This window comes from Macaca mulatta, chromosome 2 (genome assembly GCF_049350105.2).
Source record: "Macaca mulatta isolate MMU2019108-1 chromosome 2, T2T-MMU8v2.0, whole genome shotgun sequence".
NCBI classification, from domain to species: domain Eukaryota; kingdom Metazoa; phylum Chordata; class Mammalia; order Primates; family Cercopithecidae; genus Macaca; species Macaca mulatta.
Genome location: NC_133407.1, coordinates 185623978 through 185651829, shown reverse-complemented (window position 1 = coordinate 185651829; position 27852 = coordinate 185623978). Strand labels below are relative to the sequence as shown.

The following is a 27852-nucleotide window of genomic DNA, read 5'->3' as shown; positions in this document are numbered from 1 at the left end:
AGCAAAAATGTGGTGGATTCACTACTTCAAGATTTGGAAGGCATCAGTATATACGTGCTATTTAAAGTCTGCACCTAGGAAATGCCTGTAGAGGTAGGCCTAGGATTGCACTCTATGGTATTCCAATGTTTAATAGTTAGGCAGATATTTAGAATTAAACAGAAGAAATGGAGTATAAAGTAAGCTAGAAAAAAGGAATTGCAGTTGCTCATCCAGATTAAATGCTTTTAAGAAGTCAAGATTAGAACAAATAAATGTCCATGGGATTTTGCAACATGGAAGTTGTTGATGACCTTGCCAAGGTCATCAACTATGAAAATAGTGGAGTCAACTATCAACTATGAAGTAGTGGAGTCAAATCCTAACTGACATGGATTAAGAAGAGATGTAAGGGAAGAAGGTGAAGTCAGTATCTAGAAATAACTCTCTCAAAAAGCTTTGATTTAAAGGGAGCAAGAGAAATAGGATAATAGCTGGAGAAAGGAAGTCAAGGAATTGTTTTGTTTTTTAAGGATGCTACAGCATATTTATCTACTAATGAAAATGACTTGGCAGATAGGGGAAAACTGATTGTGCAAGATAAATGATCGTTGTAACAAAGGCCTTGAGAGAGAGGGGTTTCTATTTAGAGCATAAGTAGGGAGGTTCATTTTTGATAGGTGTGGGAATATAGAACTCCACTGAAAGGGAAGGCAAAATGTGTAATGTGCAGATAGGTTCCTCTATTTGTGGTAGAAAGGGAAGAATGTTACTATGTAAGTTTTTTTTTTAATTTTACCAATAATGAGATAAAAGCCAATATGGAGGATGGGAAGGGCGTATAGGTTGGAGGAGACATATGTAAGTAGTTGGATAGTAGGACAGTGAATATATATTTGATGAAATATTTTAAAGGCATATTTACTAAATATTTTTGAGACATCTTATTGGAAGACCCGAAACTTTGAATTCCGTGGTTTCCAAGGACTCTGACAAGAGTCCTTCTTTCCATAATGTAGAGATTGAGAACTTCTCAATGCCATGAATACTGTTTTCCTTATTTTCATCTATTACAGATTAAAAGGCAGAAACGTTTTGTAGCTAATCTGTTATAATTCAAAGCCTATCAAAATTAAAATTAGCTTAATCCTGAAAGATGTGTATTGCACGATCAAACTGTCACTTTTTTCAAACACTACTTGGGAGGGTATTGAGGTCCCATATAAATTCTAAAAGACAAACAGGAACTAATCTTTTAGTAAAAATTATTTGTTTTCATATGGAAAACATCAATGCCTTCTGTCATTTATGGAAAACACATGGGCAATATAGTTGGTTGTTCATTGTGCCCCTCTCTATCCTATAGGAAGAATGTGATATTTTAATTGTGCTTGGTGCTTTATTTCTGGAGAGATATATGTGTGTGTGTATATATGTGTGTATATATATACACTACATGTATATATATACTATACGTATATATACATATATACATACATATACATATACACATATACATACATATATGTGTCTGTGTGTGTATATGCATCTCTCTAGGTTGTAATTCAATATGTTGGAATTTAAAGATGCATTATTATTTGGATTTGATGTGAAATTAGATTGTGAATAATGGAATGAGATTGCTCTCCATTTTTTGCTGTTCTAGCATAGCCAAAAATATAAAGATATAGATGTACATATAAATATGTATTCGATTAAACATTTTAAATATTTAAATGGCCACATCAAATTTTAAATGGTAGACAATATCAACAATTGCAGTGCACTCAAAATGTTATAAAATCTTTGTAGCACAAATCCTAAAGTGTATGAAAACTGAAGAGCATATTTATATAAAATACCTACATAACATGTCTAGGTTGAGATATTTAATCCCTGATAGAGCTATATTTGACTAAAATATGACAGCTAAAAATTGTTTCCCTCCCTATAAGTACGAATATGATTTTTAAAGCATCTTTGTAACTTGTCAAGAAGCTATTTATTATTAATTAAGGATTTAACTCTCTACCCATCTGCTCTTACAAAAGGAGAAAAAGATTTATCTATGAGAATAAGGAAGTATAGCACTGTTTTATGTTTTTTCTCTTTAGTATTCTATCACCATTTAAAACTTCAATATATGCCTTCCACTCAGGTTCCTGACACAGCCTACGTTCTCTTTTCTGCTTGTAATCACAATATGGTAGAGCGATAAACAACGTCAAAAGGTGTTAACAATTGAACTGCAATCCTACCTATTATCTACTTTACTATAGCAGTGAAGTAGTGCAGACTTCTTTGAAGGTGGTACTATTTTTATCTTTTAAAAAATCTACTATAATATTATAACTTTCCATGTAAATTTTCATGTGCTGGCATGCTTACAAGTTAATAGTGTTATAGAATGCTCAGCTCTCAATATGAGGGGTTGTTTGTGGTGAATTGCATAACATATGTCATCTATTTGCTGAAAGAATATGGTGTTTAGCAAACTACCTGCTGAGCAACATAACAAGATTTTTGTACAAGGTACAAACTACTAATTATTGTATTTTATTTTTCTATGATTTCCTAAGAGGCATTATCAGGGTCTTACAGATGGAGTAAGCCTGTTTATTAAAATATCTATTGGCAAATAAAAGTTACAGTTTTGGTGGTTGAATTTGTGACTTTTTTGTATTGTTGTATGTATGCAGATTTAATGCATTTATTTTTTGGTCTAATCTAGATGCTCTTTAGATAATGTAGTAATTCTGGATGCAAAATCATAGTTGTAAATTTTTGAAATAATGTCTTTAGGTTTAAACATAAATTCACAGAAATCACTATAAAAAAACTAGTAAATGTTTTTGTAGCAATTTTATATTGGAAAATATTTTGTGAGATTCAAGTAAATTAAAGTGTTCATTGCAGAGGCAGTACTGCACAGAAATTGCAGATGAAAAAAGGGTATACATAATATCAACTGTTGAAACACAGCTTTAAACCAAAGTTTACGCCAAAAACTTGCAGTAAGTTATAAATCAGGGATTATCTATATTCTTTTAAAAGTTGCTGGTGAGAAAATAACGCTAAAAGTATCCTGAATTAATCAATTAATCAGAACAGTGCTGTATTCATTGTATCTGACTCTTTTATTTTTTATAATTTTCTTACTACAGTTCTAAGTCAGTATGAAATTAAAACTGGTGAGAAGGTACCTAAAATTATCTTCTGTTATAGTTACCTTAAGTGGCTTTAAGGAAATCACGTAGCATTTTTAAAGCTTGTTATTGTCATAATACAATGAAAAGAGTCAAACTAACTTCTTAAATCAAGCAGAATAATTGTATCTGGGCCTCTGAATGTACTCTTGAGAGGAGTTTCAGTTGACAAAGCACCAAAACAGCAGATTCAACCATATGAAATATTTGCATGTATTTATTTTTAATAGAGATGGGGTCTCCAACCTCTGGCCTCCAGGGATCCTCCTGCCTTAGCCTCCCAAAGTGGTGGGATTACAGTGTGAACCACTATGCCCAGCCTTTATGCTTTTTGTTTCATTTTGAGTGCAGGGTGTTACCCTGTTGCCCAGGCTAGAGTGCAATGGCACAATCTCAGCTCATCACAACCTCTGCCTCCCAGGTTCAAGCGATTCTCCTGCCTCAGCCTCTGGAGTAGCTGAGATTACAGACACGTGCCACCACACCCGGCTAATTTTTATATATTTAGTAGAGATGGGGTTTCACCATGTTGGCCAGGCTGGTCTTGAACTCCTGACCTCGTGATCCATCTGCCTCAGTCTCCCAAAGTGCTGGGATTACAGGCGTGAGACACCGGGCCTGGCTGCCTTTATGTTTTTTTGAGGTTAATATTTTCAAGGCTGACATTTTTTCTAGATTATTTAACTGTTTTATTTCATAACATTTATCTCTAATAACAAGCCATCTATCAACTATACTTATCTAAGATAACTATTTGACTAGCTACATTCTTGTAAAAGAATTAGCTGTCTGCCTTGGTTTCCTGAAAAGCTGGATGCTCAATGTGTCCATTATATTTCCAGTTTTCACCTAATGTTTCATACTAAGCGGAAAGAGGTGAACTCAACCTAGAAGCAGAAAATATCAACTCCAGGCAGGAAAATTTGAGTCTGTCCACGAAAGTTTTCTGAAATATAATATTTCTGCCTATCGCTAAGAAAAAAAAAAAAAAAGTTACATTGTTTGCAAGCACATTAGCTTCCATCTCTTAAAAGTGAGTCACAACACCCAGGCACACAGAAAAGTGTTCAACACCTCCCTGTCAATGCATTCGGGATCAGAAGTTCAGAAGTTAAAGAACCACTACAGTTAGTGTTTGGGTCAATTTTGTTTATACAATAAAAATCTCAAGACACAAGAAGACAGGACATTACTTATTGAACAATAAATATGTGTCAAACATTTGTATATCTGTTATCTCTTTACTACTCAGAACTACCTGATAAGATAAATACTATATTTTTGAAGGTGAGGATAGAAGCACGGAGAAGGGTAAATTGGGTTAAGACCACACAGAAAGAATGTATTTCCATATTCCATTTTACAAGGACATTTGTATGTTGATATGCATCCAAAGGGTCTTTGTTTTGTTTTTGTCTTTCAACAAGAATCACTAATCCAGGGCCGCTTTTGTTTTTTCGCTGTAAAAATGACAATTACATTTGGAAATTTGGAGAAGTGACAAAAGATAAATCACCCCATAATCACACGCTTACAACCGTCCGCCCTACCATATTACTTTGAAATAATTCCTTCTAGTCTCTTTTTGCACCCTCTTAGTCCATTTAATAGGCCAAATGAATTGACAGGCCAAAGAACAGGTAGTGCAGTAAACATAATACTAACTAGCTGAAAAGGGTCGCAGGCGGTGGGGGTGGGGGTGGGAGGGGTCAGAAATCCTACACCCATGGCAAACAAACAAAAGGAAGAGAGAGAAACCCCTATTTGAAGAATGAGGCCATTCACTGGGGGTGAGGTTAGTGGGGCTGGGCAGATTGAAAGGCTCGATCTTTAAAATGATTGCACCTGTAATGTGTCCGTTGGAAAACGCAGTAATAAAAGATGTGGGGAAGGGTATGCCTAAATATTTTCTATTTGAAGACTATTTGTGACTATGACTATAAAATTCAAGTGCAATTTAAGAAGGTGGCCAACTTTAAGTATTGACTATTAATACCTTTCCTAACCACCTGCCGATTTGATTCTGGAGACTAATCTACTCACAGGAGATTATGCCTGGTAGAAATCTCTTCGGGAGACCAGACAACTAAGAAGCAGGGGTACAGGCATACTTTCTTAGCCGAACAACGCCTTTTGACTTTTTACATCAGTTCTCCCCTCTACCTTCCTGCATTAACAGTTTTACCTCTACAGGGACTCAGGGTGGCAGGCCTATCAGAGCCAGAGGAGAGTCGGTGCGATGGGCAGCGGCGGAACTCCGGCGCACATCTTGCCCCAGGGGGGAGAGTAGCATCTCGCAGTCGTTGCCACCACGCTACGCTGGTGCCTGGTAACGACGCTCTCCGCGCCACACCGAGCGCCAGTCCCTTGGATGCCCAGGAAGACCAGGGTCGAGCGACGCACACGCAGCACATGCCAAACGCTTCCCAGAAAGCTGTGCGCGCGCCTACAACTCCCATCATGCTACGCCGGGAACTGCACGGCTCCTCGCAGGAAATAGGCAGCTCACCCTGCTACCTGTGCACACATTTTTCTTCAATGTATAGTTCCTCGGCGCGCCTCTGGCTGTTTCCCGGAGCTCTTCAATCCCAGAAGCTACAGCACAACGGCCGAATCGCCAAGACCCCCGGGGAGGCGTGGCTTCAGCCGGAAGAAGCTCCTGTTGCCAAGGGAACGGTGCTTGCCAAGGCGCCTGCTCAGCTACTGATGCACAGGCTGCTGCAGAGGCTACCGGTTTTCCCAACTTGTAGAGACGGCTTTGCTCATTACCAGGCATCCTTCCCATGTAGGCGTAGAGAAGGCGGCTGAGGGACCCTCGCAACGGATTTCCATCCCAGAGACCGATACGAGTGGGTCCATTCCTGTTACCAGCTCCTACGCCTTCCGACTAACCTCAAAAACCAGGTAATCTCCTCAACCCTGGTTTAAAGCCAGCACCACCCTCTGCCCCCGTCAGTTTTAGAATTCCTCTTTGGCCTTTCCCATGTTTTTCACACCACGCGCGTAGTTGTTGCTAATGTATGAGAAGTAGAAAAGAAGGTGAGTAAGAGAGGCCATAGAAAACTTACTAAACTGGTTTGGACGAATGTTTGTTTGGTTAATGGGTTTGAACAGAGCCCAACTTAGACCCCTGTATTTGGGGGGGGGGGGGGGGGGTGTGTGTATGTGTGTAAGTGTAATTTAAATTCCATCATCAAAAACTGAAAGCCGAATAAGAATGTTTATTTTGGGTCATAAAAATAGGCAACATTTCAATCAACACTTTACAGAGTTTACTAAGTATCATTCGTGGTGTTTTCTCTGGGCTACCACTGTGTTTCTGCAGCTTACCCTCTAAGCTGTTAACTGTGGATAACATTCTAATTCCTCTGGACTTCTGTGGCAATATGTAATCCTTTAGGAAACAGTCTGTCAGACAATAACCAAGAGAATTTGGCTGGTGTGCAAAGAGAGGGTTACAGTAAGATAAGAAACAAGAAAGGAAGATTGGAGCCAGATTGTGAACAACCTTAAAAGCTATGCTTGGAAGTTTGAGCTTTATTCTGAAAGCCAGTAGTTCTCGATAGTAACTTCACGCCAGAAACACTGGGTAGCTTTTAAAAACTACAGATGCCCTGATCTCATTTCAAAAATTTGGATTCAGCAATTGATTTCAGAGTGCAGCCAGGGTTGAGAATCATGGCTATCAGAGTAGGAAGCTGCAGAAAACAATTGTATCTGTCTCTGCACACTTAAGACACGATAAATAAACGTTGAGTAGCTTGAATTATCTTTTATTAATGTATGCATGCAGAAAGTCAACTTATGGAAGGAAAATTGTAACTACTTGAAACGTAGAAGTTTAAAGGCTCTATGATAGTTGTTTATAAAGCAATTTCAATAAATGTGATTACCTCTTTTAGAAAAACTGCCTCCTCTTCTAAATTGTGTGCCCCAAAATATTTCAGTAACAAGTATCAAGTGATAATCCATGGAAAAGTGATGGAAAGTCACAATACAAGGTACTGTGAAAAACGAATATTCAAGCATCAGGCTTTAAACACTCAGTGCTTTATAGTAGATGCTTAGAGGGGGGAAAATGTGAGAAGTGGTTGTTTTTAAAAAAATAAGTTCTAAATTGTATGAAATGGAGAACAAGATATAAGTATTTATACCAATATGTTTATGCAGTAAATAAAGTGAGTAGTAGCAAATTTTGAAATCAAATGGTATGTGTTAATTGCTTCATGACATCAGAAGGTTAATTTAAAATAGAGTCTACAAATGCTGGTCCTTAAGCTGTAATTTAAAGAAATGGGCCGAATAAGATTTGAATCTCTAATACAAGGAGAAAAGTCGATTGAAGTGGCACAAATGGAAGTACCTAAGGTCAAACTCATCCTTGGGGAAAGACAAACGTGGTTCTGTTATAGGCCTTACCTTTTGGCATGGCGTTGTACCATCTCTTCTCTGCACATCACTGAAATTCAGTTTTGAAATTTCTACCCATAGTCATGTCCCAAAAGGCCTAAGCAAAATGTTGACTATGCAACCTCCTTTTAGATACAGTTGTCTTGGAAGCCTCTTATTGATAAAGTTACTGCAGCCTCACATCCTTCAAGGTATGCCCTTGCCTGAAATTGTATGGAATAAAAAGTATTGAAGAAACTGTAATATGATAGGTTGCTTATGCAACCTTAGATGGAGATGAGAATAAGTCAATTTAATGAGAATAAAAACATTAGAGAACTGTGAAAGTGACTGTTGTTGAGTAATGGGAAATATTTGGTGCAGAGATGTATTGTAGCAGTCCCTGCAACAGTAGGGGGCTGGAAAAAGGGATCTCCCTGTCCTCCTACCACAAAGTAATGGTTTGGGGAGCAGTGGACCCAAAGTGAGCTCCTTTGAAAAGTTTAGTTTGGAGACCTGAAGTGTAAATTTAACAGTACCTTAGATGAATATAAACAGCCATAAAGTTACCACATAGCAAGTTTTATGTACATAGCAGTTTTATTTGACTTCCAAATACTTCTATTTTTGGATTGCTGATAGTTTTTGTTTTGTTTTGTTTTGTTTTTTTCAGTTTGCATTGGAAAGATTTTTTTTTTTCGAAGAATCAATACAATTGAACAAACGAAATGAAAACTTTAGGGACACCTTAACAAAGAAATTTTTAAGATTTTTAAAAAACTAAATTAAAATCTACAATTAAATATACGATGAAATTAAAATTCTTATTCTATACTAATATGATAAAGTTCTTTTAAAATAGCACTTACTTCTGATAAGTAACAGTTAAAAAAACAGATATTTAGTAAAGTTCAATAAATTGAATGTTTGTGTATTTATGCATAACCTTCACAAAGGGATTTATGGTGACTTACAAAGACGTATGTATAGGATAAGGGGAAATAAAGATAAGTATTTCAAGATTCTTTGCTTCTACTGACAGAAAACCCTACTTAAACTGGAAATAACCAAGCAAGCAAAAAAAAAACCTGAATTTATTATAACTTCATATTATTACAAAATATAACAATGGGGCTGGCTTCCGATAAAGATTTAACAGTGGCTTAAATGATATAACCAAAATCTCAAAATCTTTCTGCTTTTCAGATCTACCTTCTACTTTCTGAGTTTCAGCATCAGAATACATAAGCCCCATTGCCCATTCACTGTTTCAGATTTTCTGGAAAGGCTACAGCCTAATTTTTCCACATTTTCAAGTATCACAATTCGCAGACTCCAAATGATACTGAGGCTGACCATGTTTTATTCTTAAATATTATAAATTACAGAGAGAAATGTTGTTATTTCCAAGGCATTCTTCTGTGTTGCCACCTGTTATAAGCTGCAAATCTGCGTATCAGTTAAGGCTCCTTTCTGGTAATCAGCTTACACTCTGTTTACTAAGTGCGAAGCTACATTGACATAGTTTTCACGCTATTATTATGTGTATTTAAATTATTACCTTTTTAAAATACATGTACCAATATTTTCCATAACTTAAGGTGCCTTTGGGTAATATTTTATTTCTTCTTAATTGCAGGTGGTTTGTAAATATTTGAATTACGTTATGGGATTGCTAGACAGACTTTCAGTCTTGCTTGGCCTGAAGAAGAAAGAGGTTCATGTTTTGTGCCTTGGGCTAGATAATAGTGGCAAAACAACTATCATTAACAAACTTAAACCTTCAAATGTAAGTATCTTTGTTAGATTCTTTATATATTTTCTGTCACTAAAGAATATTAATGTGCAGAATTATGTTATATGACATTAAAACCGCATATAATCACATTAAGATATTCTGTTAAACTTTCAGTACCTTTAAGTGTCCTGAGCCATAATTTGCAGTGTATTTTATACAGTAAATCTTAATTACTAAACTGGAATATTATTTTCACTTGTCTTTTCTTTCAAAAGATCTTCACAAACTTACTGAGTTTTCTTTTTGATATCATTGCCTTCCTTTTAGTTTCCTCCTTACAGGAGGAGCAAAATGAAGAGAAAGGTGAAACATTTTTAAAGGTTCTATGGACAATTAGACAATTCTCAAAAGTATAGTATGCATATTAGTAATAGTAAGCAAGATGATTTTAACCTACAAGTGTATGAACATATTGTAATAAGTGAAAAATATATAAAGCTAATACATTTAACATGTGATGTATAAGTTAAAGTCTGGTGCATATAAAGAAAGCCTATCTAATAGTGCTTTCCTAATTTCTGGCACCAGTTCTTGAGCCTTTATGTTTAGGCAACTCTCCTGCCTTATCAGAAAAACTGACATCCAGGTCCAGGGAGAAGTGATTGGATTTCCTTTTTTTTTTTTTTTAATGATAATGGTAACAGCCAAGGAGCCACTTGAAATGGGACTTCTTGAAGGGTTTCAAACCTCTGTCACTCAGTTATAGATACAGATACAACCCTTGCTCCCTTCCCACACCAAGCTCGAGAAGAGTCTCTTGTAAGCTTGCATCCACTACTAGAACATTATTTTTAAGGAATTAAATAAAATAAGTATAGAAATATACAATGCTCTAATAGGAAATGCCTTGCAAAAAATCATGCCCATCTCGTTTTATAGTAAAATTGTCTCACTTTTGTGGATAAAATCAGTTTCTAGATAAGTAGTTCTTTCCTGGACACAAACTAGTTTTTCCTATTAAGCTCTCTTTATGTTTATTTATTGTTAATGTACTGAGGTTGCTGGCATTTCTAAACTGAATAGGGAGAGAGGAAGGACATTTTAACCTGATAGCTTTTTTTCAAGAATCTAGTCTTAGCTGTCATGTTTTTAGAGATAGAATCTGTATACCTTTTTCAAAAATTTCAATCTTTATTCCATTCCCCAGTATGCGTGCTCACATTGGCACATCATCCAGTTTTTATGTCATTTTTTTATTGATACATAATAGTTGTACAAATTTAGGGGTTACATGTGATAGTTTAATACATGCATACAATGCATAATAATCAAATCAGAGTCATTGGGATATCCATCTCAAACATTTATCTTTTTTATATGTTCAGAACATTCTAATTCTTCTTTTCTGGTTATTTTGAAATATACAGTAAATTATTGTTAACTATAGTCACCCTACTGAATTATCAAACACTAAGTCTTATTCCTTTATCTAACTGTATTTTTATATCTGTTAACGAACCTCTCTCCACCCCTCTCTCCCCACTACCCTTCCCAGCCTCTGGTAACCACCTACTCTATGTCTCTATGAGATCTACTTTTTTAGATCCCACAAACAAGTGAGAACATGTGATACTTGTCTTTCTGCACCTGGCTCATTTCACTTAATGACCTTCAGTTCTGTCCATATTATGGCTGCAAATGACAGGATTTCAGTCTTTTTTATGGCTGAATAATATTCCATTGTGTATATGTACCAAATTTTCATTATCCATACATCCATTGATGGACAAAAATTTATTCCATATCTTGGCTATTGTGAATGGTGGTGCTATAAACCTGGGAGTGCAGGTGTCTCTTTGATACATTGATTTCCCTTTTTTTGGATGTATTCCCAGCAGTGGGATTGCTGGATCATATAGGAGTTCTATTTTTAGTTTCATGAGGAAACACTATACTGTTTTCCATAGTGGCTGTACTAATTTGCATTCCCACCAACAATCTATGAGAGTTCCCCCTTTTCCACATCTTCACTAGCATTCATTATTTTTTGCCTTTTTTGGTAAAGGCCATTTTAACTGGGGTGAAATAATATCTCATTGTAGTTTGATATATGTTTTTCTGATGATTAATGATGATGAGCATTTTTTCTTATGTCTGTTGGCCATTTGCCTATATTCTTTTGAGATATGTCTATTCAGATCTTTTACCCATTTTTTTAGTCAGATTTTTTTTTCTTGCTACTGAATTGAGTTCCTTCTATATTCTGATTATTAATCCTTTGTTGAGTGGACATTTTGTAAATATTTTCTGTAATTCTGTAGATTATCTCTTCACTTTGTTGATTATTTCCTTTGCTATGTAGAAGCTTTGTAGCTTGATCTAGTACCATTTGTCTATTTTTGCTTTTGTTACTTGTGTTTCTGAGGTCTTACTGCCCAGATCAGTGTCCTGAAGCATTTTCCCTATGTTTTCTCCTAGTACTTTGATAGTTTTGGGTCTTAGATTTAAGTCTTTAATCCATTTTGATTTGACCTGTGTATATGGTGGGAAATAAGGGTCTAGGTTCAGTCTTCTACATGTGGTTATCCAGTGTTCCAGCATCATAAGACTATCTATCCTTTTCCCAAAGTATGTTCTTGTATGTCTTTTGGGAAAATGAGTTGGCTGTAAATACATTGATTTATTTCTGGCTTCTCTGTTCTGTTCTGTTGGTCTATGTGTGTGTGTTTATGCCAGAACTATTCTGTTTTAGTTATCATGGCTTTGTAGTATAGTTTGAAGTCAGATAGTGTGGTACCTCCAGCTTTGTACTTTTTGCTTAGGATTATTTTGGCTATTTGGGGTCTTTTATGGTTTCATATAAATTCTAGGATTCTTTTTATATTTCTGTGAATGTTATTGGTATTTTCATAGGGATTGCATTTGCTCTATTAATCTCTTCAGGTAGTATAGATATTTTAACAGTGATAATTATTTCAATCCATGAGCACAGATAGAATAGCTTTTCATGTTTTTATGTCTTCTTCAATTTCTTTTATCAGTATTTTATAGTTTTAATTGTAGAGATCTTTGGTTGGATTTATTCTTAAGTATTTTATATTTTTGTAGCTATTATATATGGGATTACTTTCTTGATTTCATTTTCAAATTGTTTGTTCTTGGGGTATATAAATGCTACTGATTTTTATATGTGGACTTTTGTATGCTGAAACTTAACTGAATCTCTTTATCAGTTCTAACAGTATTTTTGGTAGAGTCTTCAGGTTTTTCTAAATATAAGAACATGTCATCTGTAAACAAGGATAATTTGAGTTCTTTCTTTCCAGTACTGATGACCTTCATTTTTCTTGCCTAATTGCTCTGGCTGGAACTTCTAGTATTGTTTTTGAGTAAAAGTGGTGAAAATGAACATCCTTGTCTTGTTCCAGGTGTAGAGGAAAGACTTTTAGTTTTTCTCCATTCGGTATATTAGCTCCACCAGTATAACATTACTATATTAGCCACGGTTTTGTCATTTATTTGGCCTTTATTGTTTTGAGGTATGGTTCTTCTAATCCAATTTGTTGAGAGTTTTTGTCATAAAGAGATGTTGAATTTTATCAAAAGATTTTTCAACATCTATTTAAATGATCATGTGGTTTTGTCCATGATACTATTAATGTTATGGGCTCGTATATTGATTTGTGTATGTTGAACCATCCTTGCATCCCTTGGACGAATCCTACTTGATCATGGTGAATGAACTTTTTAGTAGGTTGTTAGATTCAGTTTGCTACTGAAGCAACTGTTTGAAGATTTTTGCATCTGTGTTCATCAGGGATATTGGCCTGTAGTTTTCTTTGTCATTGTGTTCCTGACTAGTTTCGGTGAAGATACTTTGTTGAAGATTTTTGCATCTGTGTTCATCAGGGATATTGGCCTGTAGTTTTCTTTATCATTGTGTTCCTGACTAGTTTTGGTGTCAGATTAATGCCAGCTTTGTAAAATGAGTTTGGAAGTGTTTCCTTCTCTTTACCTTTTGGGATCGTTTGAGTTGAATTAGTATTTGTTGTTTAAATGTTTGGTAGAATTCCATAGTGAAGCCATCAGGTCCTAATATTTTCTTTAATGGGAGACTTTGTATTAGTGCTTTGATCTCCTTACTCATTATTGGCCTGTTCAGGTATTTTATTTTTCCATGGTGCAATCTCAGTAGGTTGAATGTGTCCGGGAATTTATCCACTTCTATGTTGTCCAATTTGTTGGCATATAGTTTTTCATAATAATTTCTAATAATCCCTTGTATTTCTGTGGTATCAGTTGTTATTTCTCGTTCTTAAGTTCTAATTTCGTTTATTTGGATCTTCTTTCATTTTTTTCCTAGTTTAGCTAATGTCTTCTCAATTTTATATTTTCAGAAAGCCAACTTTTTGATTCTTTGAGCTTTTGTATGTTTTTAGTCTCACTTTCATTTATTTTTGTTATGATCTTTATTTATTTCCTTCTACTAATTTCGGGTTAGATTTGTTCTTCCTTTTCTGGTTGCTCGAGGTGCATCACTGGGTTATTTGAAGTCTTGCTACTTTTTTTTTTGAGATGGAGTTTCGCTCTTGTCTCCCAGGCTGGAGTGCAATGGCGCAATCTCGGCTCACCACAACCTGTCTCCCAGGTTCAAGTGATTCTCCTGCCTCAGCCTTCCAAGTAGCTGGGCTCACAGGCATGCACCACCACACCCTGCTAATTTTGTATTTTTAGTTGAGACAGGGTTTCTCCATGCTGGTCAGGCTGGTCTCGAACTCCCGACCTCAGGTGGTCTGCCCACCTTGGCCTCCCAAAGTTCTGGGATTACAGGTGTGAGCCACCGTTCTCGGCCGCTACTTTTTTGATATGTGTGTTTATTGCTATAAACTTCTTGCTTAGTGCTGGTTTTGCAGTATCCATAGATTTTGGTATGTTGTATTTCCCTTTTCATTTAAGAAGGTATTAGTCAGGGTTCTCTAGAGGAACAGAACTAATAGGATAGATATTTATAAAGGGGAGTTTCTTAAGAAGTGTTAGCTCACACAATCACAAGGCTCCACAATAGTCTGTCTGCAGGCTGAGGAGCAAGGAAGCCAGTCTGAGTCCCAAAACTGAAGAACTTGGAGTTGATGTTCAAGGACAGGAAGCATCCAGCATGGGAGAAAGATGTATGCTGGGAGGCTAAGCCAGTTTAGCCTTTTCACATTTTTCTGCCTGCTTTATATATTCTGGCCACACTGGCAGCTGATTAGATGGTACCCATCCAGATTAAGAGTGGGTCTGCCTTTCCCAGCCCACTGACTCAAATGTTAATCTCCTTTGGCACACCCAGGATCAGTACTTTGCATCATTCAATCCAATCAAGTTGACAGTATTAACCATCACAAGTCCACCCCTTGTCAATACATGTCTCCTGAGATCATACATAATGTTCAAATAAGGACAATAATAAGGTCATAATTACGCCTAACATAATACAACTATCCTTCTTACAACCAGAAATACAACAGTCCCCAACCCAAATGCTATTACATAAAGTCAACAGAATTTAAATGCTGAAATGAAGTTAGTAAATCTTATGTCACATGATAAAAGAAAAAGAAAATAAAATGAATATATTTTTATAGTACAAGTTTATACATACACAAACATGTTTTTAACAAAAGGAGGAAATGCTCATGGCAGTTACAGTCTTTGTTTCTGTAACTGTTCACATGGTCATAGCTGGTATTGATGACTACCTTTTTCTACTACCTATTCTGTATTCCCTTTGCCTTCAGCAAGCACCTCAGCAGGTCCTATTTGTTTGTTTGTTTTTTGTTTTTGTTTTTTTCCTGGTGGAGTGACCCAAACCTTCATTCCTGAAGGGTCTGGTCTATATGTAGTCCTGCCGGATTGGGCTCTTTTAGTTTCCCATTGACCTTAATCACAGGGCATGGTAATACGAAGAGATGCCCTAATGGATCTCCTGTATTCCATGCATACTCTTCCTTACCTCCGTTGTGCAGTGATAGTCCGATTTCATCTTGATAGTCCCAGACAATCACCCCAGCCAACACTGTAACTCCCTTCTTAGCTTGTTGACTTAAAGGTAGGAGGAGCCCAAAGTGTCCAGGTGGCAATCTTAACTTCCAATTGAATGAAATCATTGTTGTATCTTCTTGTGGTAGCATTCCCCCTCTGGAACTAAGACCTCTAGGCCAGCTGTATGTAATGTCGTGGGAACAGAAAGCAAAAATTTTGCTAGTGGATCACTAGGGGTAATGGTAAGTGGTGCCACTTCCACTGTTAGATCTGACATACAGAGAAGAGCCATTAACAGGGCTCTTCAAAGATGCAGGTGCTGCCCTCACAAATCTATTTCACAAAGCACTGCTCAAGGGTATATCTTCTAGACCCACCCCACCCCCGGCCCCAAGCTGGGATAAGTAGGTCTAAAGTGACTAATCCATTCCACCAGCCCAATCTTCCTAAGCCTTTGGGTCCCTTCCTCTAAATTAAACCAAGGGAGATCAGGCATTTCCAGCTTGCTCACAGTGGGCCACCTTTTAATCCACATTTCAGCTGACCAAGCAAATACTATTAGAACCTTTTTTAACTCCCAGAGCTGCAACATTAAATGCAGAATCCCTACTTAGTAGGCCCAAATCAATAAATTCAGCCTGATCCAACTCTGTGTCTTCCACCATTATCCCACACTCTTAATACCCATCCATGCCTGTTCTCCAGATTACTGTTTATATAAATTAGAAAACTCAAGCAGTTCCTTTTGAATGTAGTGCACCACCTTGTGGATCACACTCTCAACCTCACCTCTAGGGGCCCCCCCAAGACTTTAGTTATAGTTCTAGAAGCAGGTAGGAGTATTGAGAGTGGCTTTTGAGGAGAATCAACATTATCTTGCCTGGCAACTGCCTCAGGGGATGTCATCACTGTTGCCCAGGCAGTGCAGGATTTATCTCCTCAGACAAAGGTGGAAAGGCTGATGGCAGCAGGGGTAGGGGAGGGGATGTTGCCACTACTGGGAATGGCAAAGCTGTTTGTTCTGGCAAAAAAGGTTCATCAGAGTTTATAAGCTCAGTGTCCCCAGCTTCATCAGGGTCCTCCCACAGGTCCCCATTCCAAATTGCAGGGTCCCATTCTTTTCCAATCAATGCCCTCACTTTAACAGTAGGCTCCTGGCGAGGCTGAGCATGCACCTTTCATTGCAGGTCAGCAACTGATATGAGAACTTGTGCCTGTTTTTCCACAATTTCAGCTCTTTCTCTACAGGAGATAAGACTCCCACTCAGGGCAATCTTAACAGATTTGAGGCTCAGTATCTACTTCTGAAGCCAGGAGTTACAATCCCTGGGTTCATAATTTTCTTTCATTACTTTGTGCAGTGAACTTAAGAGTAACCAACCAACTTCATTATGTTCCTTGGTTCTCCACATATGATCAAAGGTATTATGTATAGAGTCACTAAACTCCATGCCTCTCACGAGCAGTGAATCAGGAGTGTCAAAGGCATTTATTTTGCATAACTCTCTAAACAGTTCATGCCAAGGACTAACAGTGTTCTCCATACTATTAAAAGTAGAATCCTTAGCATTTTGAGGTCTAATCATATTAAGCAGCCAACTCCAGAAACCCCCAAACCAGTGAAAGAACTCCATCCTTAATCTGTTCCTCTAGAACCACTCCTGGTACCAAAATCTGTATTAGTCAGGATTCTCTAGAGGGACAGAACTAATAGGATAGATAGATATACATATAAAGGAGAGTTTATTAAGTAGTATTAACTCACATGATCACAAAGTCCCACAATATACCATCTGCAAGCTAAGGAGCCAGGAAGCCAGTCCGAGTCCCAAAACTGAAGAACCTGGAGTCTGATGTTTAGGGGCAAGAAGCATCCAGCATGGTAGAAAGATGTAGGATGAGAGGCTAAGCCAGCCTAGCCTTTTCAGGTTTTTTTGCCTGCTTTGTATATTCTGGCCACACTGGCAGCTGATTAGATTGTTCCCACCCAGATTAAGGGTGGGTCTGCCTTTCCCAACACACTGACTCAAATGTTAATCTCCTTTAGCAGCACCTTCACAGACACACCCAGGATCAATACTTTGCATCCTTCAATCCAATCAAGTTGACACTTAGCATTAACCATCACAAAGAACTTTTGAATTTCCTTCTTAATTTCTTCATTCACCCATTGAATATTAGGAAGCATGTTAATTTCCGTGTGTTTTTGTAGTTTCCAAAGTTCCTCTCGTTACTGATTTCTAGTTTTATTCCATTGTGGTTAGAAAAGATACTTGATATGATCTCTACCTTTTAAAATTTGTTCAGATTTGTTTTGTTGTCTAACATATGATCTGTTTCGGAGAATGTTCCATTCGATGATGAGGATAATGTATATTCTGCAGCTGTTGGATGGAATGTTCTATAAACGTTTATTAGGTCCATTTGGTCTCAAGTTCAGTTTAACTTGGATTTCTTTTATTGTTGATTTTTCTGTCTGAATGATCTATTACTGAGAATGGGGTGTTGAAGTCCTCTCCTGTTATTGTATTGCAATCTTTCTCACCCTTTAGCTCTATTAATGTTTGCTTAATATATTACGGTGTTCCCATGTTGGAGGCACATATATTTACAATTGTTATATTCTCATTCCGAATTTACTCCTTTACCCTCATATAGTAGTTTACTTTGTCTCTTTTTATAGTTTTGACTTGTAATCTGTTTTATCTGATATGAGTATAGCTACTCCTGCTCTTTTTTGGTTTTCATTTACATGGAATGTCTTTGTTCATTTCATTTTTCAGCCTGTGTGTATCTTTATAGATGAAATGAGCTTTTTGTGGAAAGCACATAGTTGGGTCTAATTTTTTAAATCCATTCAGCCACTCTATGTCTTCTAATTGAAGAATGTAGTTCATTTACATTTAATACTATTACTGATAGGTAAGGACTTAGTATTGCCATTTAGTTAATTTTTCTCTGGTTATTTTGTAGCTCCTATTTTCCTTTCTTCCTTTCTTAAGGGATATTACTTGTGCTAATCTTAGTACTGGATATTTGTTTTTGGTTTTCTGTGGGAGATATTGAAGCCTAATTGCTTCTTGCTTCTACTTAATTTTGGTGATGTTACCCTTATTCTTATTTTTATTCTTTTTTTTTTTTTTTTTTTTTTCTCTTTGAGACAGGGTCTCGCACTGTCGCCCGGATTGGAGTGCAGTGGCACAATCTTGGCTCATTGCAACCTCCATTTCCTGGGCTCAAGTGATTCTCCTGCCTCAGTCTCCCAAGTAGCTGGGATTATAGGTGTGTACCACCACACCCCACTACTTTTTTTGTATTTTTAGTAGGGATGAGGTTTCGCCATGTTGACCAGGCTGGTCTTGAACTCCTAACCTGAGGTGATCCACCCGCCTTGCCCTCCCAAAGTGCTGGGATTACAGGTGTGAGCCTCCATGCCTGGCCACCCTATTCTTAATATTTAAAACAATCTAAAATTGCTCAGTTGATAGCTTGCATATTCATTTGATAACTTGCTTATTAAATTTCTCTCATTATAAAAGAGCATAGGTTTTTCTCTTGTTCAGCACTGAATCTCAGATACCTAGAATAATGCTTGGCACTTTGGATGAGTGGATTGTTGAATGATTTTTTAATATTTATTTTTGGCCAGGGGATTATGATTGATACCACCAAGAATATCATTTTTATCAGACTTAAACTAACCAAACAGGATCTCTCTCAGAAATCTTATTCTCTTCCTGGTTATTTTGGTGTATCCTTGACCTGTCTAGAATGTTTTGTTCCACTCAGGCAATACAATAACCACAGGAGATTTGTTCCAGGACACGCATTCCCACCCACCCCCTTCCACCCTCCTACCTATATTAAATGGTATAGTATTTGCATATAACTTATGCACATCCTCCCATATACCTTAAATCATCTCTAGTTTACTAATAATACTTCAATACAATGTAAATACTATGCAAATAGTGTTTATTGTATTTATACATTCGTAATGTTTTTATTGTTAAATAGTATTATTATCTTTTTTAAATTATTATTTTCAATTCATGTTGGCTAAACCTGTGAATTTGAAGCTATAGATACAGAGGGCAGACTGTAATTCCTATACTCTTCGTTTACTTTGTGCCTTTTCCTGTCCAATTTTCAGAATGACCAAATGTATTTATTCTTGGATAGAGCAGAGGGAGACTGATATTGTAAACTATCTCTTAGAATACATTGGAGGAAAATGAGTTCCACTTTAGTCTAGAAGCAATTGCTCACATATCTTGTTCTATCCTGATTAACTTGTGAAGTTTCTTTTTTTTCCTGATTGCTTTCTACTAGAACTTTTGAAATGATGGAAAGAAAAGAAAATTTATTAATTTTATTCCTACAAGTAAAATAGCAAGTTTCTCTGGAAATAAAAAGAGTTTGTGAAGAAATTAGGTGATCATGGGGAGGCTAGGGAAACGTTCTAATTACAGTTCATTGAAGACAGGGTTACTATTTTAATAACATTTTACATTTTAATAACCCTGTTGAGACTTCTTTAAACTTTAGCTTCCTATTTTGTTATTGTTATCTTTTTCCTCATAGTAGTAGCTGATGATTTTGTCACATGATTGGCACATTTAAAGTCCTTAAAATCAAAATAATGAAGTTGGGGGAACATTAAAACTTAGGAAACTTCTTATTGCAAAGGTTGTTCTGAAATGAAGGAACCCCAGGGTATGAGGCAGGAATCTTAGTAGCAGGAAATGAATTTTGTCTTACATAAACAAAAATATATTTTTGGAAAAATACTAGATCAGGTCTTGGAATGGATAGAAGGAAAAGGAAAAAGCTAAGTAAACAAACTTCAGAAAGGCAAAACAAGGGCAGCTCTGGAGGGCCTTTCTTCTAGCGCATTACCATGCTATAAGGTGACCAAGCTCCAGTGAATTTTGAGCTTCTGTCTTTCCTTGAATTTAAATTTCCCAGAAGTAGACTACCAGAGTGAATGTAACAGTGTGAGGCAAAATTTTTCCCTGTATTGTTTTTTCAATAAAAGCAACAAGATGAACTGAAGGAAAATTTTTTTAAAGTTATAATGACAATATGGGAAGAACTGGGGATAAGACTGAAATCAGTGAGCATATAATTATAATAATAGCAGACATTTGTTGAGCATTTACTGTGTTGAGTATTTTACATCCATTAACCTATGTAGTTATGATAAGTTTATGAGTTAAGGATAGTAATAACATATTTCACATTTGAGAAAACTAGGCTTAGAAAAAATAAGTAACATGTTCAAGGTAGCAGAGCCAAGTAGGAGCAATTAGGAGGCTGGTACAGTAATTCAAAGCAAGAAATGATAAGGGTCTGAACTAAGTTAGTGAAATAGAACCAAAAAGCGTAGAGCGTGATTACATAGAGAATGTAAAAAAACGGAGGAGTCAATAATAACTTCTAGGCATCTGGATCAGCAAGTGGATATATTTTTATTCAAACAGAGGAATAGTTTTTCTGGTGAAAGTGCTAGGAGACATTTAACAAGTTAGATTGTTAGTATAATACATTTTAATCGTCAGTGGGACTTGTCAACATGTCTGCTACTCTACTCTAACCCCCTTTCACTCTCTTCTCCACACAGAACTCCTTATCATTGCCTTCAAGCCCTTACGTCTCTTACCTCAACACATCGCTCTTTATCTTACCCAGCACACTTTAGACATTTAGGCTTTCTGCATTTCCTCAGTGGCAAGTTCCTTCCTTCCTCAGGATCATTGCACTGACATAGTTCTCTAACTGGAATGTTCTTTGTCAATAACTTGTCATGGTTCTTCCCCTCCTGTCATCCACTCCTGGGTCAGATGTCACCTCCTCAAAGAGACCATTCCTGAGCATCTTTCTTCCATGCCACCTTCCAGCTCCTTTCTGCTGCCTCCCACCCCCAAAACATTTGTTTTTTGCACTTATCTCTGCTCAAAATTGTGTTCATTTGTTGCTTAGCTTTTCAATTGCTATTTACCTCTTCTAGCTTGTAAACTCCATAAAGGCAGGAACCATCTACACATGAGGGCAGTCTGGAACGTACACAAACTCAATAAGTATGTGTTGAAAGATTAGAAAGTGCTGGGCGCGGCGGCTCACGCCTATAATCCCAGTGCTTTGGGAGGCCGAGGCAGGCGGATCACAAGGTCAGAAGATTGAGACCATCTTGGCTAATACAGTAAAACCCTGTCTCCGCTAAAAATACAAAAAATTAGCCAGGCGTAGTGGCGGGTGTCTGTAGTCCTAGCTACTTGGGAGGCTGAGGCAGGAGAATGGTGTGAAGCCAAGAGGTGGAGCTTGCAGTGAGCCGAGATTGCACCACTGCACTCCAGCCTGGGCGACAGAGCGAGACTCTGTTTCAAAAAAAAAAAAAATAGAAAGTCCTACGTGTGAACTCAGGGTGACTTATTAAACCATATATAAAACGCTTATGTCCTTGGTAACATGCCACAAGCCACAAATGTGAATAAACATTATGCAGATCCATAATTAGTAAACCTTGAACTTCTATAAAGAATTCACACAGAGTGATCCTATTGAAAAAATTATTAGTTTATTAAATCCTGTCATCTCCTTAGTGACAGATTTTAGAAACTGAAAATGTGGATACTTTAACTTGAGGAAAACTCATCTCTGGTCATTGTAAATTTCTGAACTTTGTCTTTTCTCTTAAAGGCTCAATCTCAAAATATCCTTCCAACAATAGGATTCAGCATAGAGAAATTCAAATCATCCAGGTAATCCACTTTATCCCTCAACAAAAAAGTTACTAGTGAAAAATAACAATATTGGTCTACCTGGTCATTCTTCCTACCCTTAGAGAAAGTTATTTGTTGTTTCAGAATCTCATAGGTATTAACGTATTTCTATCACTATGGTTGGTTTATTTTTCAGAATTTAGAGTTTAGACAAACTCTGATAACTTCACTAGCAAAGAAGTTTTTTATGTTATTTATTGCAAAATCATGTTTATATTAATACATTTATTTCATAGAACTTTTACTTGTAAATTGGCCCATGTTGAATATTGCATATGAAGGATAATTTCTTTGATTGTAAGTAATTTAAAATTTTAAGTAAAAGTTATGCTTTAGTTAGTTTATAATGTAGTCATGCTTTGCTTCTCTTTGTAGTTTATCATTTACAGTGTTTGACATGTCAGGTCAAGGAAGATACAGAAATCTCTGGGAACACTATTATAAGTAAGTACATCTGTGAATGTTGCTAACTAGATGTTTTTATTTTGCAACTAATAATAATTAGAAATCCAAAGAATTATATGACTAAGTTGTTTGGCTTTTTTTTCATGTAATTTATGAACATTTCCTAATTTTAAAAATATGTAATCAGACTCAACATTGTTTGTCAAATGCTTCAGGTCCTTCATGACTTCGGGCCTTTGCACGTACTATTCTCTCTGTTTTTAATGCCCTATTCTATCCTACTTCACTTCAGTTTAAGGTTAACATATTCCTGCTTTAAATATCAGCTAAAAAGTCATCTCCTCTGAAGTTTCACTGTTCTGCCCAGTTATTTTGTCCCTCCTGTTCACATGGCACTTTGTCCATTTCTATCTCTCTAATCATACTTACCATGTCTTGAAGTTATGTACCATAGCTGCCTCCCTAGTGGAAGTGTGAACTCCTCAAGGGAAGGGATTATTCATTATTCATATTATTTTCTCAAGACCTAGTATGATGCTCAGCATATAGACCCAGTAAATATTATTGACTAAATTTAGTTAAAAATAACAGTGTTGCCTAACAGTTGATCCATTGTTCTATGAATAATTTAAAATGAGCTATTTTTCAGCATATGCAAGTCAAGTGCTCACTAATTTACAGTTGGCCCTTCATGTCCTTGGGTTCTGCATTCCTGGATTCAACCAGTTGTAGATCAGAAATATTTGGGGGAAAAAATGCCAAAAAGGAAAACTTAAATTGCCATACACAAACTACTATATTGAAAGCACATGAACAAGGTCATGTGTAGGCATTGTATTAGGTATTACAAGTAATCTAGGGTGACTTAAAGAATATGGAAGAATTTGCATAGGTTATATACAAATACTAAGCCATTTTATATAAGAGACTTGAGCATCTGCAGATTTTGATATTTGAAAGGGATCCTGGAACTGATCCCCCAACAATACCAAGGGATGACTATACTTCAGACTAATGGCTGTCAAGTTACTAGGACCGAAATGTGTTATACCTTCTGGAGATTTGCATATGGTATTAAAATAAATATAAATTAATTCATTAGCTTCTAATATTGTTAGGACTCCATTTAAGAGCAATGTAATTCACTGTTAGAGTCTGAAACTTAAAAACGGTATCTCTTAACTAAACTCTCTTTTGTGATTATGAACTCCTGCCTTGAAATGGTATGTGATATTTACCATATAAGATTTAGATTTAGATTAACTCTTTCCTAATAATGTGAGACTAAACATTATATGGTATATATTTGGGATATGAACCAGAGGAGATTTATTCAAATTTTTTTTCAATGAGTCCTTCAATAAATTGAAGGCCTATTTAAATCATAGATCCAGAAGACTTCTGAGAGAGAGAGAAAAGAGAGTACTTCAGATACAAGGGTTAGTTTGGAAAAGGAAAAGTGGCATGTTTGTGGTATTCTGCATTAAATTCCTTAGGGAGATGTGTTTTATGTGTTTCTTGTTTGTTTGTTTAGGAAACCTGAATTTTCAGTACAGGATTTTTTAAATTCCTCCTCCAATTAGTTGATAAATGATTTCTTTTTAAAAATGTATTTAGCTACTTAAAAAATACTTTAACTTTAATTACAGAAATATATATAGAGAGAAAATAGTAGGAAAGTAAAGTTTGTTTTTATTTGATTTTAACTCCTTTTTTCTTCATACTGTTTTTGGATGAAATTATGAATTCTAGAATAGAGTGGTTACATTGTAGATTGAATGGAGAATATGATTACTATTGAAAAATCAACAATAAAAGTAAATTTACTTTCTCTATTTTCATATTTTTCTAACTGTGAAAAAAAAAGTACATCTTGATCTATTAGACTGAAAAAGGTTACAAAGATTAATAAAGTCTGCTCTTGTCAAAGTGAGCCACTCCTGTGAGAATGTAGTATCTTTTTCGGGGTAATTTATTGATATCCATTAAAATGAAAAATGTTTATAACCTACAGCAAGCATTTTTACTTTTAGAAAAGTATTCTATGACCAGGGCTTATAGGCAAAAAATATACATAGAAGGTTTTATGTTAGCGTTATTTATAACATTTTTATATCAATTATGTAAAAATGTTACTATCAGTATTTATCTTTACTATAAATATGTACTTGGTATATATAGAAAGAAGAAAGTTCTTAGTGGATTATGCACCAAACCATTAGTAGCATTTTTTTTTGGAATAGTAGGATTATAAGGGAAGTTTACTTTCTTTAATTTTCTTTTCTTTTTTCTTTTTTTTCACATCCTCTTTGGTGAAGAGAGACATTTACTTTCTAACATATATGATGCCATAATAATATTATGTAATTTTTACATACTGTTTTTACAACATAAAAAGATAATAGTATGCAAAAATATAAGGAATATACATATTTTAAATTTGGAAAATATCGAAAAGAATATTGAAAACATGTTTCCCATAAATCTCACTGTTCATAAATTCACCATTGTCAATCTTTTTGGTATCTTTCTTCTCCTTTTGAAATATATAACATATTCTTTATATAAATAAGGAAAAAAGGAACCATCTAAATTATGTATCATGTATAATTTTGTATCTTGCTTTTTTCAATTAACATTCTGTGGTATGCATAAATCAGGAAAAACATGCAATAAATATAGCTAACGGCTGCCTAATGTTTTTTCACACAGCTTTGCCAAAATTTCTTTAACTATTTCTCTACTCTGGGACATGAAGGCTATTCTCAGTTTTTGAAAATTGTAACAGTTCCTCAGTCAAAATCTTGTTATATAAGTCTTAGCCCCAGTTTATGATTCCTTAGTATGAATTTCAGAAATAAAATCACTGGCTCAAAGTGATTGAACGTTTTTATAAATCTTGATAGATATTTCTGATTGTTCTGGTTTCTATATATATGGTAATGTATGTCTCTGATAATCAGCATTGTCCTTTTTTAATGATAGGAGAAAATGGTATGTAAAAAGTTTTATTTTGTATATTCATTTGATCATTATTATTATTTTACGTTTATTTATTAATTTTTTTTTTGAGACAGAGTGTTGCTCTATCGCCCAGGCTGGAGGGCAGTGGCACCATCTCGGCTCACTGCAAGCTCCACCTCCCGGGTTCAGGCCATTCTCCTGCCTCAGCCTCCCCAGTAGCTGGGAGTATAGGCACCCGCCACCATGCCCGGCAAATTTTTTTTTTTTTTTTGTATTTTTAGTAGAGACGGGGTTTCACCATGTTAGCCAGGATGGTCTGGATCTCCTGACCTCGTGATCCGCCCAATCACATTGAAGTTTAAAATCTTAATTTATGACTAGAATAAGTGATTTGCAAAAAAAGTACAGATGTCCAATAAATATATGAAAAGATATTGAACCTCACTGGCAATTAATGAACTAGATCAAGATAATATGCTGTTAGAGTGGCAATTATTGATAAGAATGATAGTAGCCAGTGCTGGCAAAGGAGTGAGAAAAGTACTGAGTCATGTAAATTGATATGGCATTTCTGGAGGACAGTTTGGAAATGTTTTTCTGAAACTTTAAATTATGTATGTAGTCCTAGAAATGTTACTCCTAAGAATAAATCTTAAAGCATCAAGAACTTTTTAAAAATAAAGGTATGTAGGAGGATATTTGCCTTAAAGTTTTTCATAATGATGAAAATTGAAAATAACCTAAAAGTCCAGCAACAAATGTTTGATACAATATTTGATGACACATCCATGCAGTGCAATACCTTAGAACCATTCAAAGAAGGTAGTGCAGAAGAATAATCAGTTATTTTTTAAGTGCCTGTATGATCCATCAGTGAATCCTTAACTAGTTCAATCACTGGTTATCAGCTTTTTAAAAAATCAAATAGAATAAAATAAAAGCTATTTGTAAGTATTTTTTCAGAAGACTTTCACTTAAAATATATCTATATATACTTATGTGTCTACTGTATCTTAATGCAAAATATATTTCTTACTATGGTTTATAGTAAAAAAAATTTGACAAACATTGATGTAGTGCTTTAGCATTTCGTATAAAAGTAGTAAAACCATAGTTGTAAAAAAAAAAGTCGAGGAAATTTACATATATATTGCAAAGGCAAGGTATAATACAGGATTCCATTTTAAATACATATATAATTTATTCATATGTAATATATACAAAGTGTGGCTTTATACCAAAATATTAATAATTATTGCATCTGTGTAATAGGGTTATGGTATTTTAACTCATTTTCTCATATGCTGATATTTTAATGAAAAAATTACTCAATTTTTTACAATTATGAAATAGCAAGTCATTAAATTTATTTTATTATCCAAATGAAAAGGTATTTTACATGAAATATGACTAATGGTTAATATATTTATCAGTCTTGGAAACTAACAAGAAACAGTACCAAAACTTCTAATGATAAACGGACATAGGACATAAGGAGGTAATACGTTAGGAAATGCCCATGGATAATAAACAGGGAAAAATTTATAAGTAAAGCTTTAATTTTTCTTTTTCTTTGCATTACACAGAGAAGGTCAAGCTATTATTTTTGTCGTTGACAGTAGTGATAGGTTAAGAATGGTTGTGGCCAAAGAAGAACTCGATACTCTTCTGAATCATCCAGGTATGTGTGTGTCTTTCAGTCTGTATCTGTTCTTTGGGGTTCATTTATGTGTAATGTTTTGTTCTTTGGGCGTTGCTTACACTATGTAATTATCTTTCGTTTAAAATTGTTGAATTTAAAACATATACATTATAGAGAATTTATATTTTGTGTACATCACCATATTTTTTAAATTTTGCATTGTAATGTAAATATAAAGCATTTTGCAATGTTTTTGGGGTCTCTAACATTTATTTCCTTCCTCAAAAATAAAAATGCCTTTTTTTTCTGATAACATAAATAATTTGTGCCAATAGCAAAAAAAAAAAAAAAAAAAAAAAAAACCAGACAGAAAAAGAAAATAAAGATCCGTGTATTTCAACACCCATTAAAATTATTTGTTACCATCTTTTCATGCATTTCTCTATGCGTGTCTGAGTTTGTGTGTGTGTTTAATCACAGCATTTCTTACATATTTCTTATGGGAATTCCTTTAAAACAAATCTTTTTTATGTTAATTTCCAACTGCCAGCTCCCCATCTCCTTTCAAGATACAAGTGTTTGGGTATTCTTTTCTTTCATACTTTTATATATGTCATATTATGCACACACACACACACACATATACATATATAGAGAGACACCAAAAATGTTGGGTTGAGGGCTGTGGGGACTATCATTGTTACTTACCAAAATGGAATCATA

At 35.5% G+C, this 27852-nt stretch overlaps 2 protein-coding genes across 10 annotated transcripts in view; both read left to right on the top strand.

Annotated features, from left to right (window-relative positions):
* Window positions 1–27852, top strand: part of CRYBG3 (crystallin beta-gamma domain containing 3) — a 532216-nt gene that overhangs the window by 343562 nt on the left and 160802 nt on the right. The window lies entirely within an intron of this gene.
* ARL6 (ARF like GTPase 6) overlaps window positions 5888–27852 on the top strand; it is a 37616-nt gene continuing 15651 nt past the window's right edge. For 3 of the 9 annotated variants that reach the window (XR_013413354.1, XM_015128586.3, XM_077990148.1), the window contains exons 1-5: window positions 5888–6089; window positions 9214–9363; window positions 22036–22097; window positions 22494–22562; window positions 27074–27168. Coding sequence is in view for 8 of the 9 variants with exons in the window: in XM_015128586.3 (XP_014984072.1) it covers window positions 9241–9363; window positions 22036–22097; window positions 22494–22562; window positions 27074–27168 (349 nt within the window). In the remaining variant the exon portion in view is untranslated. Of the gene's footprint in view, window positions 6090–7087; window positions 7187–9213; window positions 9364–22035; window positions 22098–22493; window positions 22563–27073; window positions 27169–27852 lie in introns of those variants that run through there. The other 6 variants (XM_015128592.3, XM_077990149.1, XM_028843124.2 and 3 more) reach the window with 4 other exon arrangements.